Source organism: Dipodomys spectabilis, unplaced genomic scaffold (assembly GCF_019054845.1).
Source record: "Dipodomys spectabilis isolate Male_0828 unplaced genomic scaffold, ASM1905484v1 ptg000264l, whole genome shotgun sequence".
NCBI classification, from domain to species: Eukaryota; Metazoa; Chordata; class Mammalia; order Rodentia; family Heteromyidae; genus Dipodomys; species Dipodomys spectabilis.
The window spans coordinates 7,757,606-7,784,801 of record NW_024870941.1 but is presented as its reverse complement, the minus strand read 5'-3'; the positions used below and the strand labels follow the sequence as shown (position 1 = coordinate 7,784,801).

Below are 27,196 nucleotides of genomic sequence, written 5' to 3'. Positions count from 1 at the left end.
CTTTTTGGTATTGTGCATTTCTTTTCTATTTGGTTAATTTATAGCCTTATCTTTGTTACAGATGTAGAAAAAAAAACCTTTGATAGTTTTAATATCTTTTTATGGCAAAAAGCGCTCCAAACCCAGGAAGAACTTAGTGTATTTAAATAAGGTCTGGGGGGGATTTTCCATAAGAGAGTAGCAGTGAAAATATGCAGAGAGGAAACATTCCCACAGCCAAGCTATCAAAGGGTTTTTTTTTTTTTTTAATCAGCCCATGCATAAAACTCGAATGGTCATCACCAGCTCCGCTTTAATCCAACATTGTGTAAGTGGCCTGTACCATCTCAGAAAGGCAAATAAAAGAACAGACGGCATAAAGTCTAGAGGAACAATAAATACTATTGTTAAATTTGTATACCATATTATAGATAAGATAAAAATCCTAAAGAACTTTCATATTTATTAGAATTCATAAGTGCTTAATGAAGTTGTATTCAAAAATCAATTGAGTTACAAGAAGCCTACCACATTTTTGTGCCACTTCTAAACATTCAAATGATAAAAGGACTCATTTATAGAGCTACAAAAATAGAAATATAAAGGGCCGATGGTAAGCAGAATAATGTCGTTTCCAGGACATCTATGCCATCTTTCCAGGACCCATGAATATGCTAATTACATGAGAAAGGAGACGGACAGTATGGATAAAATTCAGGTTACTAATCATTTGACCTTAAGATTATGCTGGTGCCCTAATCACAAGAGTCCTTAGAAGGGGAAAAAAGAGGGAAAATAGAACAAGAAAGGGAAGTATATATGGGAACAATATGGGAAGAATGTAAGTAATGTTCCAGACTTTGAAGATGGATGGGCCATGGGTCAAGAATTCTTCAAACTCTAGAGGTTGGGAAAGACCAGGAAACAGATCCTTTGCTGCCCAAAGAATTCTCCAAAAGAACACACTATTTCAACACCCAGTAAGACTTGTTGCAGACTTTGAACTCTCAGAACTGTAAGTTAATGAACTTGTGTTGTCTTAAGTTTATGCTCACTTGTATCAGGTCAAAGCTATCTAACACAGAACGTAAGAATAAATCTTTCTTATTGTGTAAGATCTTTAAACAGAAAGTTACAAAAATTTGCCAAAGGGCATTAAGGAAGATCTCAATTAAGATACAAGTAAATGGGTTGGAAGACTTTCTCATAAAGATGGAAATTCTTGCTAAACTGACCTATAGAGTCAATGCTATACCAATAGAGATCTTAATAATTTTGGGATGGAGCTTGGCAGATTGATTCTAAAATGTATATCGAAGTTCAGTGGTCCAATCACAGAAAACATGATGTTGAAGAATAAATCACAATGCTACAGTAATTAGATGAGGTGGCCTACACAGACCAATGGAGAGCCTAGAGATGGATCCATAAGCATACAAGCATTGATGTGTGAAGTATTCCTGTCACATTCCAGTGAGGAAGAAAGGACTTTCCACAGTGCTGCCAAGGTAAATGATGACAGTGAAAGAGAACTGCTGGGCCCCTGCAACCATACACAAACATGCGCCCTAAGCAAAGCCTCGATGTGAAGGGCAAAACAGGAAACAAGCAGAGGATGTGAACAGAAGTCTTTATCCCTTTAGCATCAAGAATGTTCACCCTGCACGAGGCACAAAAATCAGAATCCATTAAAAATAAGCAATCCAACCATATGAAAAGAACTTCTTTTCACCAAAATCTAATACCATTCATTACAAACTAGAAGTTATCTGAGAAAGGTCTAACACTGTTTTAGTCTGTTTTCAATTGCTGTAACAAGACTGTGAGTGTAAAGGTGATCCCAAGGTTATAAGTGAGAAGTTTGCTTAGATGGAAGCTTGGGAGGGGAGGAGCATGTGCTGGCATCGATCGCCCTGATGAAGGTCTCCTGTCCACAACACCCCATGGCAGGGAGCATCACTGAGACCACATTTGTGAGACAGAGAGAGGACGGTGGTGAGACGGGAAGCCAGAGGCCAGGGCGGAACCGAACTTGCTCTTTGTGTAATAACTTTCCCTCAAAAGAAATCACCACTTTGCAGGCAGCATTATTTCCTTCTGAGGACAGTGTTCCTGTGGCCTACCCATCCTCCAGCTGGCCTGACCTCATAGACTGAAGTGCTCAGTATTTCCCTACCAGGATTGAGACCAAAGTACATGAATCTTTAGAGAATGCACTCAAACCACATCCAAAGCATAACACAGTGTGACCAGATATTCAGCGTGGACACGATGGAAGTCATAGGTGCGCAGGCATGGAGCAGGGCTGACTGCAAATGGGCATGCATGACAATGAGAGGAACAAGGGATGGGATGGTTGGAGCCACAGAAGTCTCAACACCAGCAGTGGAGTCAAACTGGCAATAAGCCCACACCCAGGTACGTACTTAATAAAACTCAAGGTCCTGTGAAGTATATTCCAGAATACAGCAGGATTGATAATAACAGGAAAAAACTCTCACGGCCATATTAAGAAGGGGGTGCACAGACAGACTCTACCCTGTTCAAACAATAGAGTGTTATATAATAGTACATGTGCAACACACAGGTACTCCAAAGCCATGACCTAGGAGGCATGAAGTAGGGAAGTGAATAATACACAGTCTGATTCCATTTACATGGAATTCTAAAAGTGAATGAGTGTGTTTGTGAAGGATTTGCATACAAGTTAAATACACACATACAAACTATCAAGACCAAGTAATTAATGGAAGCAGATTTTTGAGAAGCAGACCGTATGCGTTAGGAATTACATAAGGTTACATTCCTATACCTGGACAGTGGACAATTAATTCTTTGCATCCCCAAATTGAGATATCCAATACAGGTGATGAAGACTGTCATAGTCATGGCTCTTGGAGAACAGGAAGGAAAGAAAAAGAAAGAGAAATGAAAGACCGAGGGAGGGATGGAGGGAGAGAGGAAAAGGGAGAGGTTAAGATCCCTTGGCGCTGACTCAACAAAGCCATGAAGAATGCCTTCTTCCTTCCACCTTTGGAAGGCAGCCTGCCTTTTCAAACCTGCCGGGTTACTCTTGTGCTTTTGGCAGCCGCCCAAGCCCCCTCCTGCACCAGCCGGGAAGGCAGCGGCGCTTTCAGCACCGCGGACAGCGGTGGCCGCGGCCGGGCCGGTGGGGTGTTTGGGTGTTTTCAGCACCGCGAACAGCGGCCGCTGCGGCCCGCGGGACTGTTTTCAGCACCGTGGACAGCGGGAGTGTTTTCAGCACCGCGGACAGCAACCCCAACCCCCACCCCGCTGGGCCTGGGGAACCTGGCCTGGGCCCAGTAGTCACCTCAGGGAGTCTTGGCAGGCAGAAATCTTCCAATTCATAGTCGAACCACCCAACAAGCTTGCTGCAGGAAAGAAGTCGATCTCAGGTCTCTTGGACCTGATGAACCCAGTGTCTGGCCCACTGCTCCTGGTTTGGGATAAATGGACTAGAACTCTTTTGTGGACCTGGAGACATGAAGAGAAAAGGCAAGAGACGCTTCCTTCCCCGTGGGCCATTGAAGCCTGATCTTTGAACGTGGTCTCCTCAGACCCTGTCCTTGCCACCCACATGCCCCGGGGGGGGGGGGTCACTGTGCCCTCTTTGCAGCGTTGCTTGAAGAATAGTGTGCCCCACATTCCAACAGCTACTTGTGTATTTAAAACCAGGAAGCACCCCAGCCTGTCACCATGCACTAACACCAACTCAAAATGGATTCAAGACCTTAACATGAAACCTGAAACTCTGAAACTACAGCAGGACAGACTAGCAGACACCTTTGAACTTATAGGCACAGGCAGGAACTTCCTGAACAGAGTCCCAGGGTCACAGCAAATTGGAGAGAGACTCAACAAATGGGACTACTTTAAAATAAAAAGTTTCTGCACAGCTGAAGACCTGGCTACCAAACTGGAAAGACAGCCAACTAATTGGGAAAAAGTATTTACCAGCAATATATCAGACAAGAGCCTAATACCCATTATGTCCAGGGAACTCATGAAACTAATCCCTCCCAAATCTAACAAACCAATCATTAAGTGGGCAAGGGAGCTAGGAAGACTTTTCAGAAGAAGAGATAAAAAATGGCAAAGAAACAAATGAGAAAATTTCACTATCCCTGGTGGCAAATAAAAACAACCATGAGATACCACCTTACCCCAGTCAGAATGGCTCACATCCTAAATTCAGCCAACGACAGTGCTGGAGGGGATGCGGAGAAAGAGGAACCCTATTACACTGCTGGTGGGAATGTATACTTACACAACCACTTTGGAAAACAGTCTGGAGGTACCTCAGAAAGGTAAATATAGACCTCCCTTATGACCCAGTCATACCACTTCTAGGCATCTATCCTGAACAACAGGAACCAGGATACAAGGACACATGCACCTCCATGTTCATTGCTGCACTGTTCACAATAGCCAAGATATGGAAACAACCCAGATGCCCCACTACAGATGAATGGATCCAAAAACTGTGGTACCTATATACAGTGGAATATTATGCAGACATTAGAAAGGACAAAATAATAGCATTCATAGAGAAGTGGATGGAACTAGAACAAATCATTTTGAGTGAGGTAAGCCAAGAGCTGAGAGACAAATGGCACATGGTCTCCCTGATATGTGGATGTTAAATCCAAAATAAAAGGAGCTACAACAAAGTAAACAGAACTCAAGAAACAAAGGACATCCACTCAATCTGTCATATCATTTCTAAATGATTCCATGTTCTTGACCACATATGTGGTATATGTGTGCACATCTGAGGAAAGCTAGGAGGAGGGCACAGAATCAGAAGGAAACAGGGGAAAACATACAACAGAGTGGCCCCTCAGCTTCACTGGACATTGATGAAAATGAACTAAGGAACTCAAGGGCAGCAATGGGAGGGAGGGAATGAGAGGGAAAGAGGGAGCAGCTAACACTAAGCAAAAGGAGAGAAATGTACATATCACCCGATGGGGAAGAAATAGTTGTATTGTCAAAGCTCACAGAATGCACAAACATTATAGACCATGATAATGACAAGTTGCCTCATAAAGGTTAGAATGTGTTGGTGATTTTAACTGAGTATCACTGTCTCACAATACTGTGAAATTTATGTGATCATTTAATCTCAGTAAAGCAATTATTAAAAAAAAAAACAAAACAGATACCAGCTGGGATCTGGTGGCTCACGCCTATAATCCAAGCTACTCAGGAGGCTGAGATCTGAGGATCTTGGTTCAAAGCCAGCCCAGTCAGAAAAGTCCATGAGACTCTTATCTCCAATAAACCACTCAGAAAACTGGAAGTGGCACTGTGGCTCAAGTGGTAGAGCACTAGCCTTGAGCTGAAGAGTGAAGGGACAGCTCCCAAGCCCAGAGTTTAAGCCCCACGACCGACAGGGGGGAAAAAAAAACAACCAGATACCAATATACACCACCAGAATGGCTGATATTTAAAACGATGGAGTAAACTAGTGTTGAGAAACAGGAATATCAGAGTTGCTAGAGGAAATGAAAAATAAAACAAACTTAGGGGGAAAAAAGAAGCCGCAGAGGAAAATAATAATTAACCAAGTGACCTTTGCCCGCTATTTCACTTCCATTAAGTCATGATACATGTCGTGTTCTAATTAACATCCTGGAAGTAGAACTACCGACATGTTTCAGGTATACTTAAACAGAGAGTGTAAAATGCTAGTCATTTTCCTTTAAGCATAGGGAAATTATAGCAATGTTTCACTTTCCTACCTATAAGCTTGTTTAAAAAAAGTGTTTACTAAAGTGTTACTAAAGAAGTCCTTGTCTAAATAGTTTTAGGAAGCATGGTAGATCACATTTGTGACTTTTTCTTCATGTTATGAGATTAAAAAAGGCAAGTGACAAGAAACGTACTTATTACCTTGCTATGTAACTGTAACCCCTCTGTACATCACCTTGACAATAAAAAATATTTTTTTTTAAAAACATGATATTTAAGCTGGGTATGGTTTGGCCTGTAATCACAACAGGCAGAGTGTGAATTTGATGCCAACTTGATCTACAAGGTGAATTCAAGGACAAGTTAGACTTTGTAGTAAGACCCTGTCTCAAAACAACAACAATACAACCACATTGTTTATCTTAATCCTGGATCATTTTGCCTGTAGACATTCCTATTTGTTATCTTCTGTAAAAATCTGTACAAAAGTTTGCTGAGGTTTTCTCATTATTTATCAAATTCTTTGCTATTTACCTAAACAGATAAATAAATCATAACAAAAAATGACCGTTTAAAAAAAACCAAAAAGCTTCTTTCCCTCAGAAGGAAATTGGTTGAAAAGATGCTGAAACAATATTATCTCTTAGAGTGTTCTCTGGAAATAAACCCAGTGAAACCTGGTGAAAAATCTTAGCAGTTTCTAAATTGGATATTGAGCCGTATGTCTTTGTTCTAGTCCGTGCTGTTTATTTTAGAGACACCCCCCCCCCATGCACTGGTGATTATTGTCTAACACGTTCTTACAGCTGCCATACTAAGAGATACTAGGGAAAGAGAGGTGACACATGACCCCAAGAAATGTCCCTCAGCCCAGGGTTCTCAGCCACACATTGTATTCCCAGAACAATAATAGCATAATGTATTATTCGTTTGATGTGTTGCTGTGCTCTTTTTTGCCAGTATTGTATTTAGAATTATTCAATTATATTCAGAAGTGCCATTGGTCTGTCATTCTCATTAGTTTATATTATTTGTATTAAAATGATTTAGGTGCAGAGAATGAAAAGGAAGTTTTCCTTTTCTCTTTTTCTCTAGCTTAACATAGTTCAAACAGCACTAAAATGATTGGTTTTAGAATTTAGATAAGACTTGGCTGTATTCCTGTCTGATCCTGGTGTCTGCTCACTGATAGATCTCCCAAGACTTTCTAATATCTTCTACTGTAATTGCTCTATTAACATTTTTCATTTTTTTCCTGGATTGATTCTTGGTAATTTACTTTTAGTAGGAAATCATCCATTTCCTTAAGGTTTTCAATGCGTTATCGCAGAGTTGCACATAACATTCTCTCATGATTATTTTTTATCTCCCCTGTATCTGTAGTAATATTGGTTATGTCTGCCTTCTCATTCCTAATCCTGTCTAATTTTACTTTCTTTTTTCATTCTCTGTAACTGGACTCAGGAGAGGTTTCTTTACCATTTCATTAGCCATCTCAGAGAACTAGCTTTTGCCTTTGCTTTTTCTTTCCGTTGTAATTTTCTTTTACCAACTTTGGTTCTTTATGTGTACGCTCTTTTGTGTTTCTCTTTACCAAGTTCTTGAGACAAGTGGTAAAATGATGCTGTGTTCAAACATTCTCCCTTTTCTTTTTCTTGTCTTTCCTCATTTCTATCTGTCTTTGTTTTTCTTTTCTTTGTGTGTGTACCAATACTGAGGCTGGAATTTAAGGCCTTGCATTCTTGCTTGGCTTTTTTTTTGGCTCAAGGTTGATACTCTGCTACTTGAGCCACACCTCTACTTCTAGCTTTTTGCTGGTTAATTGGAGATAAAAGTCTCCTAGACTTTTCTGCCTACACTGGCTTCAAACCATAATCCTCATATCTCATTAGTGAGTAGCTAGGATTACAGAAGTGAGTGACCAGCATCTAGCCTCCTTTTAAATGAATGCATTTGAGGCTGTGTGTTTCTAAATAGTGTTTACGTTGTTTCTTATCATTTAATGCAAAACTCTTTTTTATTACTTTCTAAATAACTCATTATTTTTCCTTCCATTTTCCTTTTGTTGCAACCATTATGTATATGTGCTTAAAATTTTCAAGTAAAGTTTCTTTCTTTTCTTTTTCTCTCTTGCTTGTATGCTTGCATGGAATGGAGCAAGATACATGACCTATGAAAACCATGCTTGCTACATTATCTTTGTATCCTGTTCCATATTGATTCTTACCAGCGATCTTTGGAATATGAAAATGTGCTCTCTATCATCTATCACGTAATACCTACCTTTACATTTTATGTTATAGATATTATTCATCTGAGCTGTGGTTGTTTGTCTTGAAAAAAATTCAACTGTATAGAAAAGTAGAACAAGTATAATGAACACCAGATGCACATCACTGAGATTCAGTCTTGTACGTTTTTCTGTATTTGTTTCCCACAGAAGTGCGAGCTTCCTAGCATATCCCCCCTAGACACCCACGTTCCCACCTTTAATGACAAAGACCATTCCTGCATCAGCCATAGCACCGTCATACATGGAAATTGCTGTGGTGGGTGTGGTCTCCTAAAACTCTACCCACATTCAAATTTCCACGTGTCCCTAAAAAATGCTTTTATCGTCTTATTTATTCAAACTAGTATACAGCCAATGTCTGTACAATGCACTGGCTTGCCTCTTTATTAATGGTCTAATATTTTTGCCTGATTTGGGGTGAAAATAGCATTGGATTTGAACCCTGGGCCTCACGCTTGCTCGGCAGGTCTCTACCATGTGAGCTATGCCCCCCTTCTGTCTATTTGTGATAGATACGATGTGAAATTCTTTATAATTTTATTTCGATTGAATTCTCTTTTCTTTCTTTTTTTATATATTTTAATTTTTTTGTCAGTCTTGGGTGCTGAACTCGGGGCCTGGGCGCTGTTCCTAAGCTCTTCAGCTCAAGGCTACCACTTGAGCCGCAGCGCCACTTCCAGCTTTTTCTGCTTATGTGGTGCTGAGGAATCGAGCCCAGGGCCTCAGGCATGCAAGGCAAGCGCTCTACCGCTGAGCCACCTTCCCAGCCTTCTCTTTTCTTTTATAATAAGTTTTTCTCTCTAATTTAGCTCCTGTTCTTTTTTTTCATTCAGGCTCCATTCTCTTTTAATTTATGACATTTTAATACAGTTGATCTTTTATAAACAGATATTTGCCAATCCTACATATCCTCTATTGACCAGCCTTTAAAAAAAGTTTTGTTTTTTTTTTTAAAATCAGTCTATTTCTACAAATGGCTTAGCATTGGATTCTTTTTGCTTGCCTCTCTTATTGAACTTAGCATGACAGTGTCTGACATTTTAAATCTGTCTTTGTATTTGCTTTGTTTTTCTTTTTGGAGGTACAAAGGTTTGAACTCAGAGCCTTTCACTTGCTAGACAGTCATTTTATCATTAGAGCCACACCTCCAGAGACAGTGTCTGACTTTTAATGCGGTATTTTTAGTTCTTTCCATTTAGAATATTAGCCTTATTTAAGTAGCTTATTTGAAGTAGCTTGTGTTGTACTCGTGTTGTGCTGGTTGTTTATTTTGTGTTCCCTCTATTTTGATCCAGTTAGGTTTCCTCTCCTGTTTTCTCCTTAAATCAGACATCTCCATTAGACACCCACCCCCCCCCCGCAAATGCCTGAAGTGCCACCTCCTTTCTCTGTTTATATAACCAACCAATGTCTCTACTATTAGTTAAAAACACGATACCATATGACAAAACGTTCTATTTTTTCCCCTAATTATCCCTCCTTGGCCCACAAAGATGACACTTCTAGATTTCTTTTATTTTCTTCCTTTCCTCTCTCTCTCAAAGATGAGCTCTTTATAAATAATCATTCCCGGCCCATGTTCCCCACCCCCATCCTAGAGGCTGCTGAGCTCTGACTTTGCAGAGACCATCGGCGGCACTTCCTCTGTGTCGAGTCTCAGCATTTCCTCGCAGTCCGCACAGCCCGTGCTTGCTCATTTGACGTCATTAACCCGCAGGTCTCGGGCTGCTCACCTCTTGGCCTTGCCTTTACATCCCTCTTCATTCTGGGGCCTCTGCGTGTTGGGGGTTTGGGGCTTGAGTCTTCGCCTTCCCTGGGCATGAAGTGGCCCCAGGTGGTGAATCTACCAATACCTTCTTTCTGCCTCCACAGTGAAGTGGCAGCTCAAGGATGGGGTTCTTGGGTTGCCGCTTCGGGGAGGGCGCACGGCGCACCCCGGGCCTGGCCACGTGCGGGCTGTGGCCATGGGATGCGTGGAGGAGTAATGCAGGACATTCTGGATGGAAGCTTCCAGAGCAGAGAGAAGGTGGAGGGAGGGTGGGAGGGCGGCCTGGAGAGGGTGTTCCAGTCCAGTCAGACCCGCTGGACTCCCAGGAGACTCCAGGGGGCCTGGGCCTGGGCTGTGTGGACTGCGGGGTGATCGTGCCTCCCTCGGTGGTACACACTTGCTCCGTGGCTTTGGGCGAGCCTCTGGACTTCCACGGGCGCTGGTGCTCTGATTAGCAGAAGAGAGCCCTAATGTGCAACTCGCCTTCTCGCCTGCAGAGCGGTCTTCTCGGCTGAGCAAGGCTCCCTGTGTGCTGCAGGCATTCTGGAGCTGTGTCCCCGAGGCCCATCCACCCCACAGCTCGGGCTGCAGGCTGAAGTGTGTCGGAGGCGGAGCTGCCTGGGCTGAGTTCCTGTGGGTTTCTGCAGCCCCCACATGATCTCGCGGGCCCCCGTCTTGCTCCACGTTGAACAGGTGCTGGCAACCCGGGCCGCTGGCACACGGGCCCTGTCTCTGGGAAGCTGGCGGTGTGGTATCGGGGCTTGTGACAACCACGCTGAGGACAGGGGCTGTTTGCCATGGCAAGCACTTGGACCGAGCCTAACAGCTCAGGAAAGCTTCCTAGAGGAGGAGGAGGTGTAAGGACAACGGGAAGCCCAGGGGTGGGCCTTTGGTCCTCAGCTTTCCTGGGGAGGTGGTGGCACCTGTAATAATACAAACAATCCAGCTGTGCGTTCCCAGAACAGCAGTGGTGTGTACAGGGCCCCACGTGACACCACGAAGTGGCCGCCACCTCGGCTGCGCTTGCAAAAATACCTCCTGCCACACACAAGGGTGAAAATGGCAGAGGTGCAAAGCAGGCTTCTGAAAAGGAAAACATTTAAACACCTCTCCCAGGGATCTGTAAACTCTCAGCACAGGTACAACTAATGTTCCCTGTGACCGGGCTAAAGTTAGCTCCCGCAGGAGGTGCGGGCACTGTAGTAGTGTGTGCAGAGCGAGCCTGTGGTGGTGGGCAGTGTGTGCCCAGGATTCAACAGGACGAAGCACCTCGGGGTCCCAGGGCCTCTGCCAAGGATCCGAGCCACACTCCTCTTCCTTCCGGTGAGGTCTGTGTTCACCCTTGCTTTTCCCACAAAGAAACTGCTGCAGAGAAGATCCCTTTCTTGCCACGTTGGCCTGGACAGAGTAAGGATTTGGATCCAGGCCTGGTCCAGAACACCTCAGAGCTGCTCTGAAGCCAGCCTGGGAAATGCAGTGGTGGAGAACAGGTCGCTTGAGCTGCGCTTTAGGGACAGGCGGTGCTGTGGAGAGTTCTGGGTCTCTGCTTCCAGCTGCGGAGTCAGCGGCTTCCTCCCTGTGAGGCCAACCCCATCTTCTCTCCAAGAGCCGCAGGGCCCCACCGCTGGCGTTCTTCCCCAGGGCTCACTGAGAGTTCACAATCAGTTATTATCTAGGTTGTTTATTTCCAAGGAAAGAAGATATTTATTTTTTAATTTTTGTCAGTTGTGGGGTCTGACTCTGGGCCTGGGCGCTGTCCCTCAGCTCTTAGCTCAAGGCTGGTGCTCTACCACTTAAGCCACAGTGCCACTTTCGTTATTCTGGAAGTTCACTGGAGATTAGAGTCTCACGGACTTTCTTGCCTGGGCTGGCTTTGAACCGCGATCCTCAGCTCTCAGCTTCCTGAGCAGCTAGGTTACAGGCGTGAACCACCAGTGCCCAGCTATTACTTTATTTTTTTAAATTAATTATTTTTTTTTCTGGTCATGGGGCCTGAACTCTGGGCCTGGGCGCTGTCCCTCAGCTCTTCAGCTCAAGGCTAGCGCTCTACCACTTGAGCCACAGCGCCACTTCCGTCCTTTTCTGCTTATGTGGTGCTGAGGAATCGAACCTTGGGCCTCATGCATATGAGGCAAGCGCTCTACCACTGAGCCACCTTCCCAGCCTGTTACGTTACTTTTAAGAAGGCAGAAGACCAGGGCCCAGTCTGTGTCCTTTACCACAAACATGCAATGATATCTGGGCTCGATGGGGAAGAAGGGGCGGGGGAGGCAGCAAGGCCACCAGTGCCATTCATGACCACCAGTACTGGACTGTCCCCAGCCTCACTGCTGGGCATTGAGGTGTAAGTGGCCGCTAGGCACTGCTGGTGGCTGGGCAGTGGGAAGAGACGCCCCCCTCTGCTGGTTCTAGGGTGGCCTACAGAGGTGTTAGCCCCCAAACCAGTAACAGCCTCTTGTGGGTGCCAGCAGCGGGGAGCCTCTGTGCATTGTCTAAGTGACCCAGGAGCAACCTGGGCTCAGCGCGGAGTGCCCTTCACAGATTAGGAAGAGATGGGTGGTTCAGGCTGCATTGAGGAGGCTGGATTCTGTTCACTCTGTGTGTGTGTGTGTGTGTGTGTGTGTGTGTGTGAGAGAGAGAGAGAGAGAGAGAGAGAGAGAGAGAGAGAGAGAGAGAGAGAGGAGGCTGGATTCTATTCACTGTGTGTGTGTGTCTGTATATCTGCTAGTCCTAGGACTTGAATTCAGGGCTTAGGTGCTGTCACTGAGTTTTTGTGCTCAGTGCCAGAGCTCTGCCACTTGAACCACACCTCCTCTTCCAGCTTGTTTTTGATGGTTCATTGGAGATAGGAGGCTCACAGATTTTCCTTCTCAGGCTGGCTTTGAACCACAACCCTCGGTTCTCAGTCTCCTCGGTAGCTGGGATCACAGGCATGAGCCGCCTGTGCGGGCCCACTGGCTTTTTCTAGAGGGGAGAGGGTGTGGGTGTGTGCCGCCCTCTGTCCTTGGCCGGAGGAGGGGCCTCGCGAGGGCAGGTCTCCCCTGGCTCTGGCTGCATCTCCCCTTTGCTGAGTAACCCGGAGTTTCAGAGGGATTTGCTCATCATCCCTCAGAGCAAAGTTCCCGTTCTTACAACTCCTCTCACTGGGAGACCCATTTGTGCCCCAATTCCGCCTCCCACCCATCGTACGCGGGTCACACTGCCCACAGGGAGGTTTGAGCCACGCTGTGGAGGTGGCGCTTGCGCGCGCTCCTCAGGTTTGCGGGTGGCTACGGGAAGGTGGCGGGGCACCCGCCCAGGGCGCGATGTCTCCCAGTGCCGGAGCAGGCCAGGGCCTGCGCTGCCTGGGCCTGGGGCGCCGTCCCAGAGGGCGGCCCTCCTGCCTTCCACGGGCGGCGTGTGGGTCTCCAGACGCAGGGCCGTGCGTGGAAGGACTGGCCCGCGTTCCCTCTCCTGCCCTCGCGCGTTCGGGGAACCTCGAGGCCGCGGGCCCAGGGCGCACCACGCAGGAGCGGCGGGGAGCGATGCCCCGGGCAGCTCGGGCGGGCTGGGAACGCGTGATTCCTGGCGACCGCAAGGCAGGTTGGGGCCGACTCCGTGGAGGACGAGGGGTGGCTCTTGTTCCACGCAGTTCTCGAAGCCTCTTTCCTCCCCCAGGCCTCGCAGCTTCGGCCGGGCACCTCTCACAGACGCTTCCCGAAAGCCGGGAGGCCACGCGGGTCCCGGCCCCTGCCGCGGGCGCGCTCCGGGCTCCGGGCGGGGCTCCAGGGAGCGGCGGGGTCTGCGGGGCCCCTGGGGTCCCGGGTGTCGTCTGAAGGCCAATGCTTGGCTTTATTTTTCGTGTCCCTTCATTCCCCCCCCACACACACCCCAAGAAAAGGGAGCTTGGGGCGGCGGGGCAGGTCTGTCACTCTCCACTGAGTCTCTGCAGAGTTGGGGGCCAAGAGCAGCCGGGGAGCCGCGGAGGAGCGCGGGGCGGACGCGGGGAGGAGGGGGGGAGGCGGCTGCGTCCGCGGCGCGGCCTGCAGGCGGCCCTGCGGGCTGCATTCTCCCAGCTGGAAGACAAGGGAGCCCAGTGCTTTGGTGCCAGGTGGCTCTGCGCACCTCTCCGCGCCTGGCTCGCCGCGCCCGGGCCGGGGTTGGCGGGAGGCGGGCGCGCCCGTGGGCCGGAGTCCAGCGCCCCCTGGTGGCGGCTCGGCCGCAGCCGCCGCGTCCCGGGCGGAGGCCCGACGGCTATGACTCAGGGCCGCGCCGCTGCCGGGCGGCGGGAGGCCCGGGGCTGGGGCTCCGCTGTGGGCTGAGCCCGTGGCTCCAGTAATTGCTGGCTGCTGGGACTCCTTGCCGCGCTCCCGCGGTGACTCAGCCCGCAGCGGGCGTCGTTGCGGAACGCGGGGGGAGGCCGGGCAGAGCGCGTCCTTGGGTGGGGCTCCCCCCATCACCCCCGTCCCGGCGCCCGACCCCGTGCCCACGTGGATCCCGCAGCGTGGACGGCCTTTCCCCGCTGCCCATGCTCGCGAGTCCTGGGAGGGAGGCACGGGGGGGGGGTCACAGACCTGCCCGACCCGAGGACAGAGCCCCGGCGCGTCCCACCCCCAGGCCGGAAAGGCCAGGGGCTCCCAGATCCGAACCGGGGCTCCCCTTGGGCGGCCTCCACCTCCAGCTTCTTAGAAGGGACCGCCCGCCCTCCCTTCCCTCAGCTGCGCAGGGGAGGAACTCTTGGGGGTCGCTGGGGCCTGGTCCCACCAGCTCTGGGGTTCTACCACTGTAGGGGGGAAGGCGGCGGAAGCCCCTCGACAACTGAAGGGGACGGAGCGTGCGGGGACCCCAAAGACTATCGAGGCGTGCGTGTGGGGAATCTGGGTCTGGTCTCTGCCACCCGGCCCGAGCCTGCTCCTGCTTCCCAGGCCCGAGGGGCCGCGAGGCTGAGCCCGGGCGAGCGCGCGGGACTCGCGCACCAGCGACGGGCAGGGTCCTGGGCGGGGCCGGCCCGCGCCTCCCCTCCGAGTGCTGAGCCCCGCAGGGCCCTGCTGCGGCGGCGGGGGTGGGGGAGGACCGAGCCTCGGTGCCGCGCCCGCGCCAGGGGGCTGGGGAGGGTTCCGGGTACCCCCCCCCCGCCTCCCCCGCTTCTCTGTCTGTCTGTCTGTCTCTCGCTCTCTGGCTCTCTCGCTCCCTCTCGCCCTGAAGCTACCAGCCTGCGGAACCCCGTTTCTCTCCCTCAGCCCTCGGTCCTTCAAACTCTGTGTGTGCGCACTTGGGGAAGCGGGGTGCGAGCCGCCCGCCTCCTCCTCGCCTCCAGCCTCCGCCCAGACTCGGGGGCGGCTCGGCGCCCAGCCCCCACTCGGGCAGCACTCGTCCCCGAGTGAACCCCGCAACCCCCGGCGGCCCAGGTCGCCTCGCTCGGGCGCCCTGGGCGTGCGTGCGCGCCGGGCACCGCACTTGGTCTGCAGCAGGAGCTGCCTCCCCCGGCCGCGTCGCCAGCTGGCTGGGGACCAGGCGGGAGGTGGCGCGCCCGGGAGGCTGGGGGGGGGGGGTAGGGAGGCGGGAGAGAAGCGGGAGGGAGGGAGAGGAGGAGGAGGAGGAGGGAGGGAGGGAGGGAGGGAGGGAGGGAGGCTGAGCCTCCAAGTAGCCTGGCCCCCGCCCCCCTCGGTCCTCCCGCCCGAGCGGGGCTGTCAAGCGCAAACACACACACGCGCGCACACACGTACGAACACATCCACTCGGGCTCCCTCCGGCGCGCACGCACGCAGCGCCCGGGGCAGAGCGGAGCCGAGCCGCCTCGCGGACGCCTGGACGCCAGAGGGTCCGGAGTCGGCGGGCGGCTCATGCGCCCGCGTCCGCCTCCGCCCGGGCCCCGCAGCTCTTCCAGGCCCGCGGCCCCGCGCCCGCCGCCGCCGCCGCCGCGCCCGCCGCCCCCGGAGCCGCCGGCCGGCCGGCCGCGCACCTGCCTCTCCGCCCCCGAGGGAGCCGCGCCCGCCGCGCCCGCCGCGCCGCGGGCCCCGCAGCCTCGCCGCTGCGCCCCGTTCCCGAGCCTCGGAGGCTGAGCGGAGCAAACTTCGCGGAGCGAGCGGCCGACCGCGCGGCGGGCACCCCGCGGGGGGCCCCCGCGTGCCCAGGTGGGCCGGGGCGCGTTCGGACCGTAGGGGCGCGTTCGGACCGTAGGGCATCGGGGCTGCGGCGCTCGCGGCCGGCCGGGCCGGGGGCCCCGCGGGCGGCGGAGGCGCCCCACTTCGCAAACTTTTTTCCTTTCCTGCCCTGTCCCCCGGCCCGAGGGGGCGGCGAGCACCGGGGAGGCGCCCACCCCTCGGGGCCGACGCCACGCTGGAGGGGCCCGGGAGCGCGTCCCCCGCCGAGGGGCGGCCGCCGCGGGAAGCGGAGCCCCTTCCCGGGCTGCCCACCCCGGCTCCCGAGGTCCGCGAGGCTGAGTCCGAGGAGGAGAGGGATGAGAGGGGCGGGGTGCCGGGCGAAGCGCAGCCCGCGCACAGCGAGGGCGAGGGCGAGGGCGACGACGACGACGACGACGATGAAGAGCCCCCCTGCCTGGTCCCGGTCACCGAGCGGAGCTGCCAGAGCCAGGCTTGGCGCACCGTGACCGTGTCGGTGTCCGTGCACCACGACGCCCGGCCGCAGCGCTCGGGCAGCCTCCAGTGCCTGCCCGCGGCGTCCGCGTCCGCGGCGCCCGAGCCCGAGCCGCCCGTGGTCCGCCAGCCCTCCCCGCGCCGCGCCCGCGCCCGCGCCCGGGGCGAAGGACCAGGCGAGAGCGACGGCGACGAGCTCCAAGTTCAAGGCGAGGGCGAAGAAGGCGAAGGCGGAGGCGAAGGCGCGGGCGAGGGCGCGGGCGAGGGTGAGGGCGAGTGCGAGGGCGAGTGCGAGGGGCACGGGGAAGGCCACTGCCCGGGATTCGGGGGCCACATCAGGTTCCCGGGCTGGTGCTACTGCTGCTGCTGCTGCCACGGCCTGAAACTCGCCAGCAAGCACGGGCGCAACGCCGTCCGCCGGGTGCTGCAGTGGGACCGGCGCGGCTGCCAGGCGGTGGGCCACGTCCCGCTCGCCGGCTCCTTCATGGCCGCCATGAAGCGGCAGAACGTGCGGACCCTGTCGCTCATCGCCTGCACCTTCACCTACCTGCTGGTGGGCGCCGCCGTGTTCGACGCCCTCGAGTCCGACCACGAGATGCGCGAGGAGGAGAAGCTCAAGGCGGAGGAGGTCCGCATCCGGGGCAAGTACAACATCAGCACCGATGACTACCGCCAGCTCGAGCTGGTCATCCTGCAGTCCGAGCCTCACCGCGCCGGCGTCCAGTGGAAATTCGCCGGCTCCTTCTACTTCGCCATCACCGTCATCACCACCATAGGTAAGCCGCCGGCGGGGAGCCCCGGGGAGCCGCCCGCGCGCGCCCCAGGAGAAGTTGGGGGGGGCCGAGAAAACACAACTTTTTGGTGGGGATATTCCCCCCTTCCCGGTCTCAGGCCCCATTCTCTACGGGGGGTGGGGGTGGGAGGAGAAGATCCTGCTCCTCCCCAGTGCCTCACCCCCGGGTGGCCGGCGCACAGGAACCCCGGGCGGAGGGGGGCAGAGGCGCCACTTTGGCCTTACAGATACCCACCCGCCTGCGCGCCGGCCGCCAGGGCTTGCACTGACTACCTCTGGGGAAAAATTGGAGAGAGCTAGCCTGGCACCTAAGGTGTCCCGACACTTGGGGTGGCAGGAGATTGTTCCTAGGCTGTCGGGGGTGGGGCAGGGAGTACTGATCTCTATGGCCTGGGGTCCCTTTAGTCTTCTCTGAGCCCGGTTTTCAGCACCCACATCCCCCTCCCCTTTTCTTAGAGTTCTTGGAGCATCAGGTCCCTAGGAGGGAGGGTTTGCTGCTCAGAGGGAGCTTGGGTTGGAGATGGCCTCAGGGGAATTGCTCTGGGCACCCAGAAGAACACCTGTCGCCCACTTGGTCTGGATATCACCCCAAACTGGGGACAGTTAGCTCCCTCTGGGGACAAGGTCCAGTTGGAACAACATGGGAACCCCCCCCCCTCTGATTCTGCACCCAGGGCGCTGTCCACAGAGCAAGGTCTCGGGTGGGTCCCTTGGATGGCGGCCCACTGAGGCTGGGGGGTGGAGGGAGACACTGCAGACACTTTGCGGGAGACCTGTGGGGATCTGAGCAGGTCCTTTGGGGCCAATGGTTATGGTGGAGAGGACCGCAGGGCTGGCAGGTGGTGGCTCTGTGGTTGGCACACTGCCTCACCAGTGCGGCACCTCCGCCCCATCCGTACTGGGTCTCTGCAGTCCATGTTGCCCCTGTGTCCCTGAGCAGATGATCCTCATTTCCCACTTCTGCCCCTCTGGTTTTACCTCTCTGGACCTTCTCTAGTTTGCCTTTGGTACTGTTCTTTGTCTGGAAAGCTAAGGATCGCTCCATGTCATATGCAACAGGAAGTGCAGCCCGGGGTGGCCTGTCTTTCCTTCTTCCTTGAAAAGACTTTTTAAGAGTCATCATGTTTGAAATGTTTAATGCATTGATGTATGTGTTTCATGTTCTGGGGGGGGGGAACCCACTTCCTTCTGTCATATCCATAGCCAGCTTTGCCAAGCTGGCCCCGTACACTCTGCCCCGCATGGCCGCACAGCCGAGTCCATCCCTCCCCGCCGCGTGCCAGCCTCAGACAGGACCGGTTGATCATTGCTGCCATTTCTGTCCTCAAACTGCGTTGCTGGTCTGCAGCTGTGCAAGTTACTTGCTTGTTGGGGGCTGGAGGCCGGGGGCCAGGGTTGTTCTCTGAAGAGCTGAGGACCCTCAAGCTCCATCCCCAGGGAGGGGGAGAGGGAGGAAGGGGAGAAAAGCCCTCATGGTTTCGGATCGAGATCCCAGACAGGTGAGATTGGTCAGCAGGCTGTTGTGGAGTCAGCCAGCATAAGGACTGGCTGGTGAGGGACACATCTAGCTAAAAGCGAACCCAGACATGTTCCAGATTTCTCCTAAAAAACAAACGATTGCGATGGATGAAGTCCTTAACGAGGTGGTTCTGGTCTCATGGTTAAATCAGCAGAGAATGTAGCGAAGCACCACGTCTGCTCCCTACCTCCTCACCCCAGTGCAGGGGCCGCTGAAAAAAAAATGCCGGGTTTCTTATTTCCTTTAGGAAATTTTCCACTGATTTTCTGAAAAGAAAGATCAGAAAATGCACCCACACACATGCACATGGACATACATGCATACATCCACAGCACACACACCCTCTCGAATGCACACATGCCCACACATGCACATCCTCACACATGTATACACATGTGCACACACAAACACACACATTCACACACTCCTGTGCACACATACTCACACACGCCTATGCACACATGCACACACAAGGCACACATTCACATGCACAGATGTGCATCCACACTCACACACGTACTCCCATACATATTCTGTGAGTCTGTGCACGTGTGTACAGACTCACATAGACTCACACGTACATATATTCAGATGCACCCACAGGCACACACTTCCTAACGCAGCTTCCCTTTAGTGGAGATTCTATACATGGACCCCTGGGCTCCTGGCTTGGTTCTGCTCTGGCATCCTGTGTGACCACACGGCTGTCATTTTTGCCTCTGTTTCCATACACGTAGAGAGCATATCACACACCTCAGGCTGACTCGCAGGTGCTGGTGGGATCCACACACCCACAGCGGTGAGGCACTGTGCATTTCTTGGATGACTGCTTAATCCACCCTCATGTTCTTTGGCCTAAGAAGGTATTCAGTCAAAGTGCTTAAATGTCTAAGAAACCAAGCACCTTTCCAGTTAATTCTGTTTGTTATTTTTTAAATAGAAATGCAAATGAAGGTGCTCTTAGACCTACGACAAAAACCAGCCCCAAGCCGTACCCTCCAGGACGCTGTCTTCTATGGGCAGTGACATTAACGACTCAGGTCAATCGGGACACCGTTCTGTTTAATCCACCCTTCAGTGATTCCTATTATATGCGGCAACTTTGCACCAGACTCCAAAGCTGCAACAGGAGTCCCTAGCGCTGGGTGTCTGCTAAGGATCGTTGCTTCTCACAGGAGTTATTAATCACTCTGTGAAGTGGATTTTCAAAACATACACATTTACCACTTTGGGTTGAATCTGTGGCCGAGCCTTGGAGAAAGGCTTGGAAGGATATTACCCAGGTGTCTTTCCCCCTCTCTTGGGTGCCCTGGGCATGGCCAGTGCCCTGATAACCAGGAAGCCCAACGGCACAGCCAGCTCTCCTGGGGCACAGGTGGTTACGTCATTCATCTGCTTTGCGCTCCGAGTCTTCCATGGGTTCATGGCCAGGCCACTTGTAGCTCTTCCAAAGAGATTTGATTATTTAGTTTGAAAATTAGTGTGGTGAAGCCCGAGGCCTCTGCATGGGAGGACTCTATTTGCACCCTAACCTGATTTGCCTGATTCAGGGGGGGCACTTGAACCCCCCTCCCCAAACCTGTTGATGGAGTTGGCCATGCTGGGCAGGGTCTGGATGTGTGGGGCGCGTTCTGTGTGAGGTTGTTCTGCGTGGGGCTGAGGGGGGTGTTGAGTAGGCGCTTCTGGTGCCCCCTCATCTCCTCTCCACAGTAGGGGCTTAAGACTAAAATTGAACCCCATTCTCTCCTCCCGCCGTGACAGTGCTGGAGCCCGTACTGCTACCTCGGATCATCGGAAAGGAAGAAATTAGATTTTGTCTGCAGAGCTGTGGAGGACAATTTAGGAGAAATGGTTTGCGGGGGGTGGGTAGGGGAAGAGAAGGGAAGATGGGGGTTTTCCTCCTTGGCCAAGGTTTAGAAGGGGAAGAAGGAAAGCACACAGACACTGCAGTGGCTGCGTTCCTCAGGCTCCAGGGGTCCAGGGGCTGAGTGACTGGCTTAGGGCGCAAGGCGGCCAGCTGGGGCTGACGCTCGCTCTGAGCGGGCCTGGGCCCACCACACCTGCTTTACATAAATCAGAGCACGGGGACCCCTTCTGTTTCCAGCCATACACACTGAGAACGGACCTCACAGAACAGCAGCGTGTTCCATGCGTTCCGGCTCTCCCCAGAGTCATGTGTGAGGCACAGTTCACATGTGCCTTACCTGTGCAGCCTGCGGCCGAGGCTCTGGGGACAGCTAGATGGCTGCAAGATAAGGCTTGGCCTGGGGGGGGGGGTGGAGAGGGGACAGCACTCAAATGATTACACCTAGAGTGAAAGGCAGCTAAGATACCTAAGCCCAGCGACTGCCTTAGTTTACCCTATGACACTTGGCTTAGCACAAACACACACACACACACACGCACAGCCCCTGTGTGTGCCCCTGCACTTCTCTCTCAATGCCAACTTCGTTGGTCACATTCATTCTGCACCTTCAGGCCCCGCGCAGAGTGGCCATCTCATAATGGTTTGCTGCAGAGCGCTGGAATGGTGCCAGAGGACGGACACAGACACAGACACACAGACACAGACACAGACACACACACACACACACAGACACACACACACGCACACACACAGACACACTCACACAGAGACACACTTAGACACACAAATATACACACAGACACACATGCACACACTCTCAGGCGCAAATGCACACACAGACACTCACTTAGACACACACACGCACAGCCCCTGTGTGTGCCCCTGCACTTCTCTCTCAATGCCAACTTCATTGGTCATATTCATTCTGCACCTGCAGGCCCGGCACAGAGTGGCCATCTCATAATGGTTTGCTGCGGAGCCGCTGGAATGGTGCCAGAGGACGGACACACAGATACACACACACACATGCACAGACACACATGCACAGACACACTCAGACACACAAATGTATACACACACACATGCACACATACGCACACACAGACACACACTTGCAGAGACATACTCAGACACACAAATGTAGACAGACACATATGCACGCACTCAGACACAAATGCACACACACTCAGACACACCTGCACACACACTCAGATACACACAGAGACACACATGCACAGTCCTAGTGTGTGCCCCTGTGTTTCTCTCTCAAAGCCAACTTTGTTGGTCACATTTATTCTGCACCTTCAGTTCTGGCACAGAGTGGGTATCTCATAAGGTTTGCTGCCAAGTTGCTGGAATGGTGCCAGAGGACGGACACACACACACACACACACACACACACACACACGGACACACATGCACACACATGCACAGACACACATGCATACACACATGCACAGACACACAGACACATACTCAGACACAAAGGCACACAGAGACACACACTCACACAGAGACACACACTCAAACACAAATTCACAGACACATACACACACTCAGACACAAATGCACACACACACATACTCAGACACATGCACACACAGACACAAATGCACACACAGACACACACAGATACACATACTGAGATACACATGTTCACTCTCTCTCTTTCACACACACGCTTTGTTCATGAGGCTGCCTCACGTGAGGAAACTGAGGCAGAGACGGCACAGTGCGGGGCAATTAGGATCTCCTCACTGCGGGCTGGGGCAGCAGGCTGGGCCTGTGGAGTGCCCACTGGTGCTCAGGAAACCCACACCGCCATTCCCAAGGAAGGGCCCTGCCATGCAGGGCACCGTGGGCAGGCCTGGAGGATGGGGGCTCCCGTTGGCACTCAGGGAGGAGGCTTCGGGGCACAGGAACACTGCAGATGGCTGTTGACAGCCATCTTCCCAGACCCTCCTACCCTGGCCCAGTCCTGCCCCGGCAGATGGCCTGCTTGCAGGTGGCATGGAGGAGGCAGAGACGTGGGGGCCTTTCCGGCGCGGGGGGGGGGAGGGGGGCTGTGCCAGATACCTTTCCTTAGGTGTATGGAGATACACAGCCCGGTGCTGATGTGTGCCATGCTCCGCCTTCACCTGCTCTTTCCCGGCTCAGGAAAGAGAGCCAGCCGGGGCAGAGAGGAGCAGGAGGCCAACGAGTCACAGAGGTCATCCCTTTCTCCCTGCATCCAGGACGGTCATCCGCTCCCCCAGCCCCCCCTCACCCCCAGGCAGCCCCGCCCACCCTGTGTCACTCACTCTCTGGGGGCTGGCAATGCCTCAACCACTCAAAGCTTGCCCGCCACCCACTCCCACCGGCCGTGTCACTCGGCCCTGCCTCCTGCCCTTCGCTCCTCACCTGCCATCTTGTACCTCTGAATCAGGAAGCGCAATTCCCTTCCCCAGCCTCCACTACAGGAGGGGGCTCCTCCTGCCCCTCATCTTTCTTCTCCTTACACAGACACCCTGAATCACCCTCCCCGCAGTCTCCATCTGCCACCATTCACTAGCATCCATTCCCAACCCACCACCCATCTCCCACCCCTCCATTCACCCAGCATTCACCCCTCCACCACCGCCTTACCCTCCATCCCCTTCACCTAACACCCACCTCCTACACCACGCCCTCACCCCTCCATCCTCCATCCACCTGTCATTAGCTCCACCCTTTCCCACCTCACTCAGGCCCACTCTTTCACCCAATGGGCGGTTACTAACCCGTCGTTTCCTCCCTTCTCCACTGCAGTGTCCGGGCTCCACCGGGTTCCTTCCCTCCCCGCTGCCAGCGCATGCTGGCCTCTTCACCTGAGCCCCACCTTTCTCCACTAGCACTTCACTTCTTTTTTTTTTTTTGGGTCCAGTCGTGGGGCCTGAACTCTGGGCCTGGGCGCTGTCCCTCAGCTCTTCAGCTCAAGGCTAGCGCTCTACCACTTGAGCCACAGCGCCACTTCCGGCTTTTTTCTTTTTGCTTATGTGGTGCTGAGGAATGGAACCCAGGGCTTCAGGCATGCAAGGCAAGCGCTCTACCACTGAGCCACCTTCCCAGCCCTCACTTCTTTTTTTTGAGGCAGGGCGCTCACCACGTCTCGGCCTCTGCATGCGGGCTTCCCTTCCCTTCCTGCCAGCGTATCGCCCTCCTCGCTGCACTGGCCACCCAGCTCCTGTGCCGGGGCGTCAGCCCCGCCAACCAACCGCTGCGCCTTCGGTGCACCTGCCTTTCGCTTTCTCCTCGGCCCTTGACGCAGTGCTCTGTGCACCTGCCATTCGTTTCGGCATCTGCCTTTGTATCAGTCAGCCCTCCACCACACAGCTGCGCCTCACCCCCTCCTCCTTTGTGTCTCTCTGTCTTCAGGCATCAGCCACGCTGCCATCCACCTGCGCTCCATCCAGCCCTCCATGTTTCTGTTGGTTCCTTCCTCCTCAGCCGTCAGCTACTGTCTCCTGCACACCTCACTTGTACTTCTCCACATGGTATTAGCTAGTCCTCAGTGACCTGCCCCTCCAAGCACCAGCCTCCTCGCCTCCATTCGCTCCTTTCATCCAGTGTCTCTGCTTGTACTTTCATTCATTCCCCACTTGCTTCCCTACTCTACTGGGTGAATTTTGCCTCCTCCTCCCTGCCCTCTGTGGTACCCTTTATGCTGGGCCTCCCACAAGGGCCAGGGTCACACCTGAGTGTTTCAGGGAAGAGGGTTCTGGAACATATGAATTTGGAACCATGTCCCCACCTTCCCCCCACCATGCCTGCCCTGAAGGAGGCAGGATTCAGATGATGGTTCTCTCAAGATCTTCCCTTGAGTGTCTACAAAATATCCCTCTGTATTGGCTGGGTAGGGACCAGAACCCAAGCCCTAGAATCAAAACCCAGGCACACAGCACAAGCAGGTGCATGGACTGAGAGCAGGAGGTATGGAGGAATTCACAGTGGGGCAGAGGAGACCATTCAAGAGCATCTGTGAGTGTGCCCGCCTGGCTTGCCATGGCATGGAGGCCAGATGCCAGCCACTGGGCCCCACATTTGCCCTGTTGATGCTGGCTGGCCCCAGTCTGGGGTCTTGGTGTAAGCCAAGTCTGGAGGGACGACAGAGCTGGCAAGGAGCAGCAGGTGGCATCTACACAATGGAGTGGACCTCCTCCTCGTCAGACCTGGTAGGAGACACGGCGTTGGGGTGGGGTGGGGGCTGGATAAGGGCAGGCTGGGGCTGGGGAGGGGTGGCACGCGCAGACTGCGTTGGTATGGCACGAGGGACGGACATCGAGCAGGCCTCTTGTGGGTGGGGCAGGTCTCCGTCCTCCCTCTGCTCTTGGGGGTGATGGATCTAGATGTCGTGGCTTCTTAGAGCCTTGCTGTGCTCCTGCGCAGACCAGCAGGGTGAGAGGACAGCCCAGGCCTCTGTGATCTCGATGTGCCCCCGCGAAGACGGACGCAGCCCTTGGAGGAGGGAGGCTGAGGTGGGGGGGGCAGCAGGTTGTGGGACCTGGGGCAGCACAGATGTCATTCAGAGAGGCCAGACTTCCCAACTCAATTTTCCTGGGACCCTAATGACGAATCTGTCACCATGGTGACCCCCTGTGGCCGCCATTCCCCTGCGCCCAGTCCATTGGACACCATTCTCTTTGGTCACACTCAGGTCTTCAGCCTGAGGCCAGCTCGCCTGCCCTAGCCCTCTGTATCATGTGTATGATCGTGCGCAGCCCGGGACCCTAACCCTGCTGTGCCCCGCCCAGGATGGCGCGGTGTGCTCACTAGGTACCAAGGCTGTCACCACACCCTGGCCGGAAGGTGGCCGTGGGTGTCTGCGGTCGTGAGCCCCCCTGGGGAGGGTGTGGCTGTATCCCTCATCTCAGGGTCCTGGTCAGCTGTCCACATACGGGGCCCTACATGGTGTGTGCAGATTGAGTGCAGGAAAGATGCCCGGGAACAAGAGATGTCCTAAGGGCCCAGGAGAGTTAGTGCAGGAAGCCTGGGCAGCGCCTGGGGTCCTTGTGGCTGGGAGGTACAGAGAGTAGATGCCTTTTCTAGAGATAAGGACTTGTTGGGCTGCGTGTTCCAACTAAGAAACTCTGGCACTGAGGAGATTTGTCTGGTATCCACTGGGAACAGTGTTTAGGTCAGAGGGTCCCAAACTCCAAAGAAATGGGAGTTAGTATGCATTGGCCAGCAAAGCAGGGAAAATGGGAAGTGATGGCAGAGAATGCTGACAAAGAGGAGCTAGTTCCCATATGCTTTTTTGGTTCTTACATGGTTTGGAAATATGTGGAATTAGTTACCAACATGTTTTTATCTTTTAAGAGAGTCATGTTATATTTATTTTGCATTCTTAATGTTTTAATTTTTACTCCTAGCTTTATGTGTTGGCAGTCATCAGGGTTTTTTTTTTTTTACTCCCATTAAAAATATGCAAATATATTAAAGGCTATGTGTTTTCCTCAATGTGTTACTTTGGCTGCATCTCATTGGTCTGTCATGATTAATTTTACTTGTAAGACATTTGCAAGTGAGTTTTTTTTTCCTATAGTAAATTGGAAGTGTGTATTGCAAGTCACACACACACACACACACACACACACACACACACACACACACGCACACTGATGTATTCACCAGAAACATGAGACTTGCAGTCCGACTATCTGCCACTGTCCTGTCATGATGATTTCCCAACTGTCAACAGTAAGCATCCAATGAGGCTTTTGGGAGGTGTATCACTGTCTTCCATATACCTAGAACAGCTAACATAGATGGGAGCACATTTCAAACACGTAATTTGCATATTTTATGACTTCTTGCACTTTGTAGATAAAGTCCCACAGTTATTTGAAAATAATATTTATCTCTTTGCTGCATTTAAAGTTCCACACAAAACTACTAACTCAGATTTGTTCAGGCTATTCAAGGTTTGGAAACTAGTGGTTAAAGGACATCAGCCTCCATCTTACAAGGTTGTAAATTGTCATCACATTTTATATCTGTGTGTCTTAACTGGAGGAGGTCCTTTATCCATGAACCGTCATCCCCAGGGTCACACATTAGGGTCCCTCATTCACTTAGCTCTACTTGGGCTCCTTGGTTTATAATGTTATTACTTCTATAGCTAAGGAAGATTTATTAGGGTCTCATTCAGTGTTTTCAATTGTGTTTTGTCAGTTTCTTGATACATTTCTTGCAATTGATCAAAATTACCCCCTCTACTGTCATCCCTTCTCCCCTTCATAAAAGTTTCGACAGCTTCATATTCTGCTTCTAAACATCATATAAAGAAACTTTTTTTTTTATGGAATGCTTCATGAATTTGCGTGTCATCCTTGCTCAGGGGCCAGTATCGTTCCAATTTTAGAATATGTGTTGCCGAAGCGAACACCATATAAAGAAACTTTAACCACACTCACCCTCATTTATTCTTGACAGAAAATGACTTTGCTGTCACTTTTTCATTTTTAACATGTATTAATTGTTCAAGTGCTGTAAAATGTTCACATAAATATAACATTATGACTTTCATTTTTTTCATTTTCAGCATATATTAATTATATAAACACTAAATTGTACACATACTAAATAGTAATTGAACAAGTACTGTATAATTAAAATACATACAAGATTTGGAAATTGATGGTTAAATACATATGCAAATATTATACAATT

The 27,196-nt window shown here is 52.4% G+C and overlaps 1 protein-coding gene and 1 pseudogene across 1 annotated transcript in view; one reads left to right on the top strand and one right to left on the bottom strand.

Moving 5' to 3' along the window:
• The first annotated feature begins 16,813 nt into the window (after positions 1 to 16,813).
• Positions 16,814 to 27,196, top strand: part of Kcnk9 (potassium two pore domain channel subfamily K member 9) — a 33,605-nt gene continuing 23,222 nt past the window's right edge. Inside the window, exon 1 of the mRNA XM_042700012.1 lies at positions 16,814 to 17,106. Within this exon, the coding sequence (XP_042555946.1) occupies positions 16,815 to 17,106 (292 nt within the window). The 5' untranslated portion in view covers position 16,814. The remainder of the gene's footprint in view (positions 17,107 to 27,196) is intronic.
• LOC122125381 lies at positions 26,820 to 26,912 on the bottom strand (annotated as a pseudogene).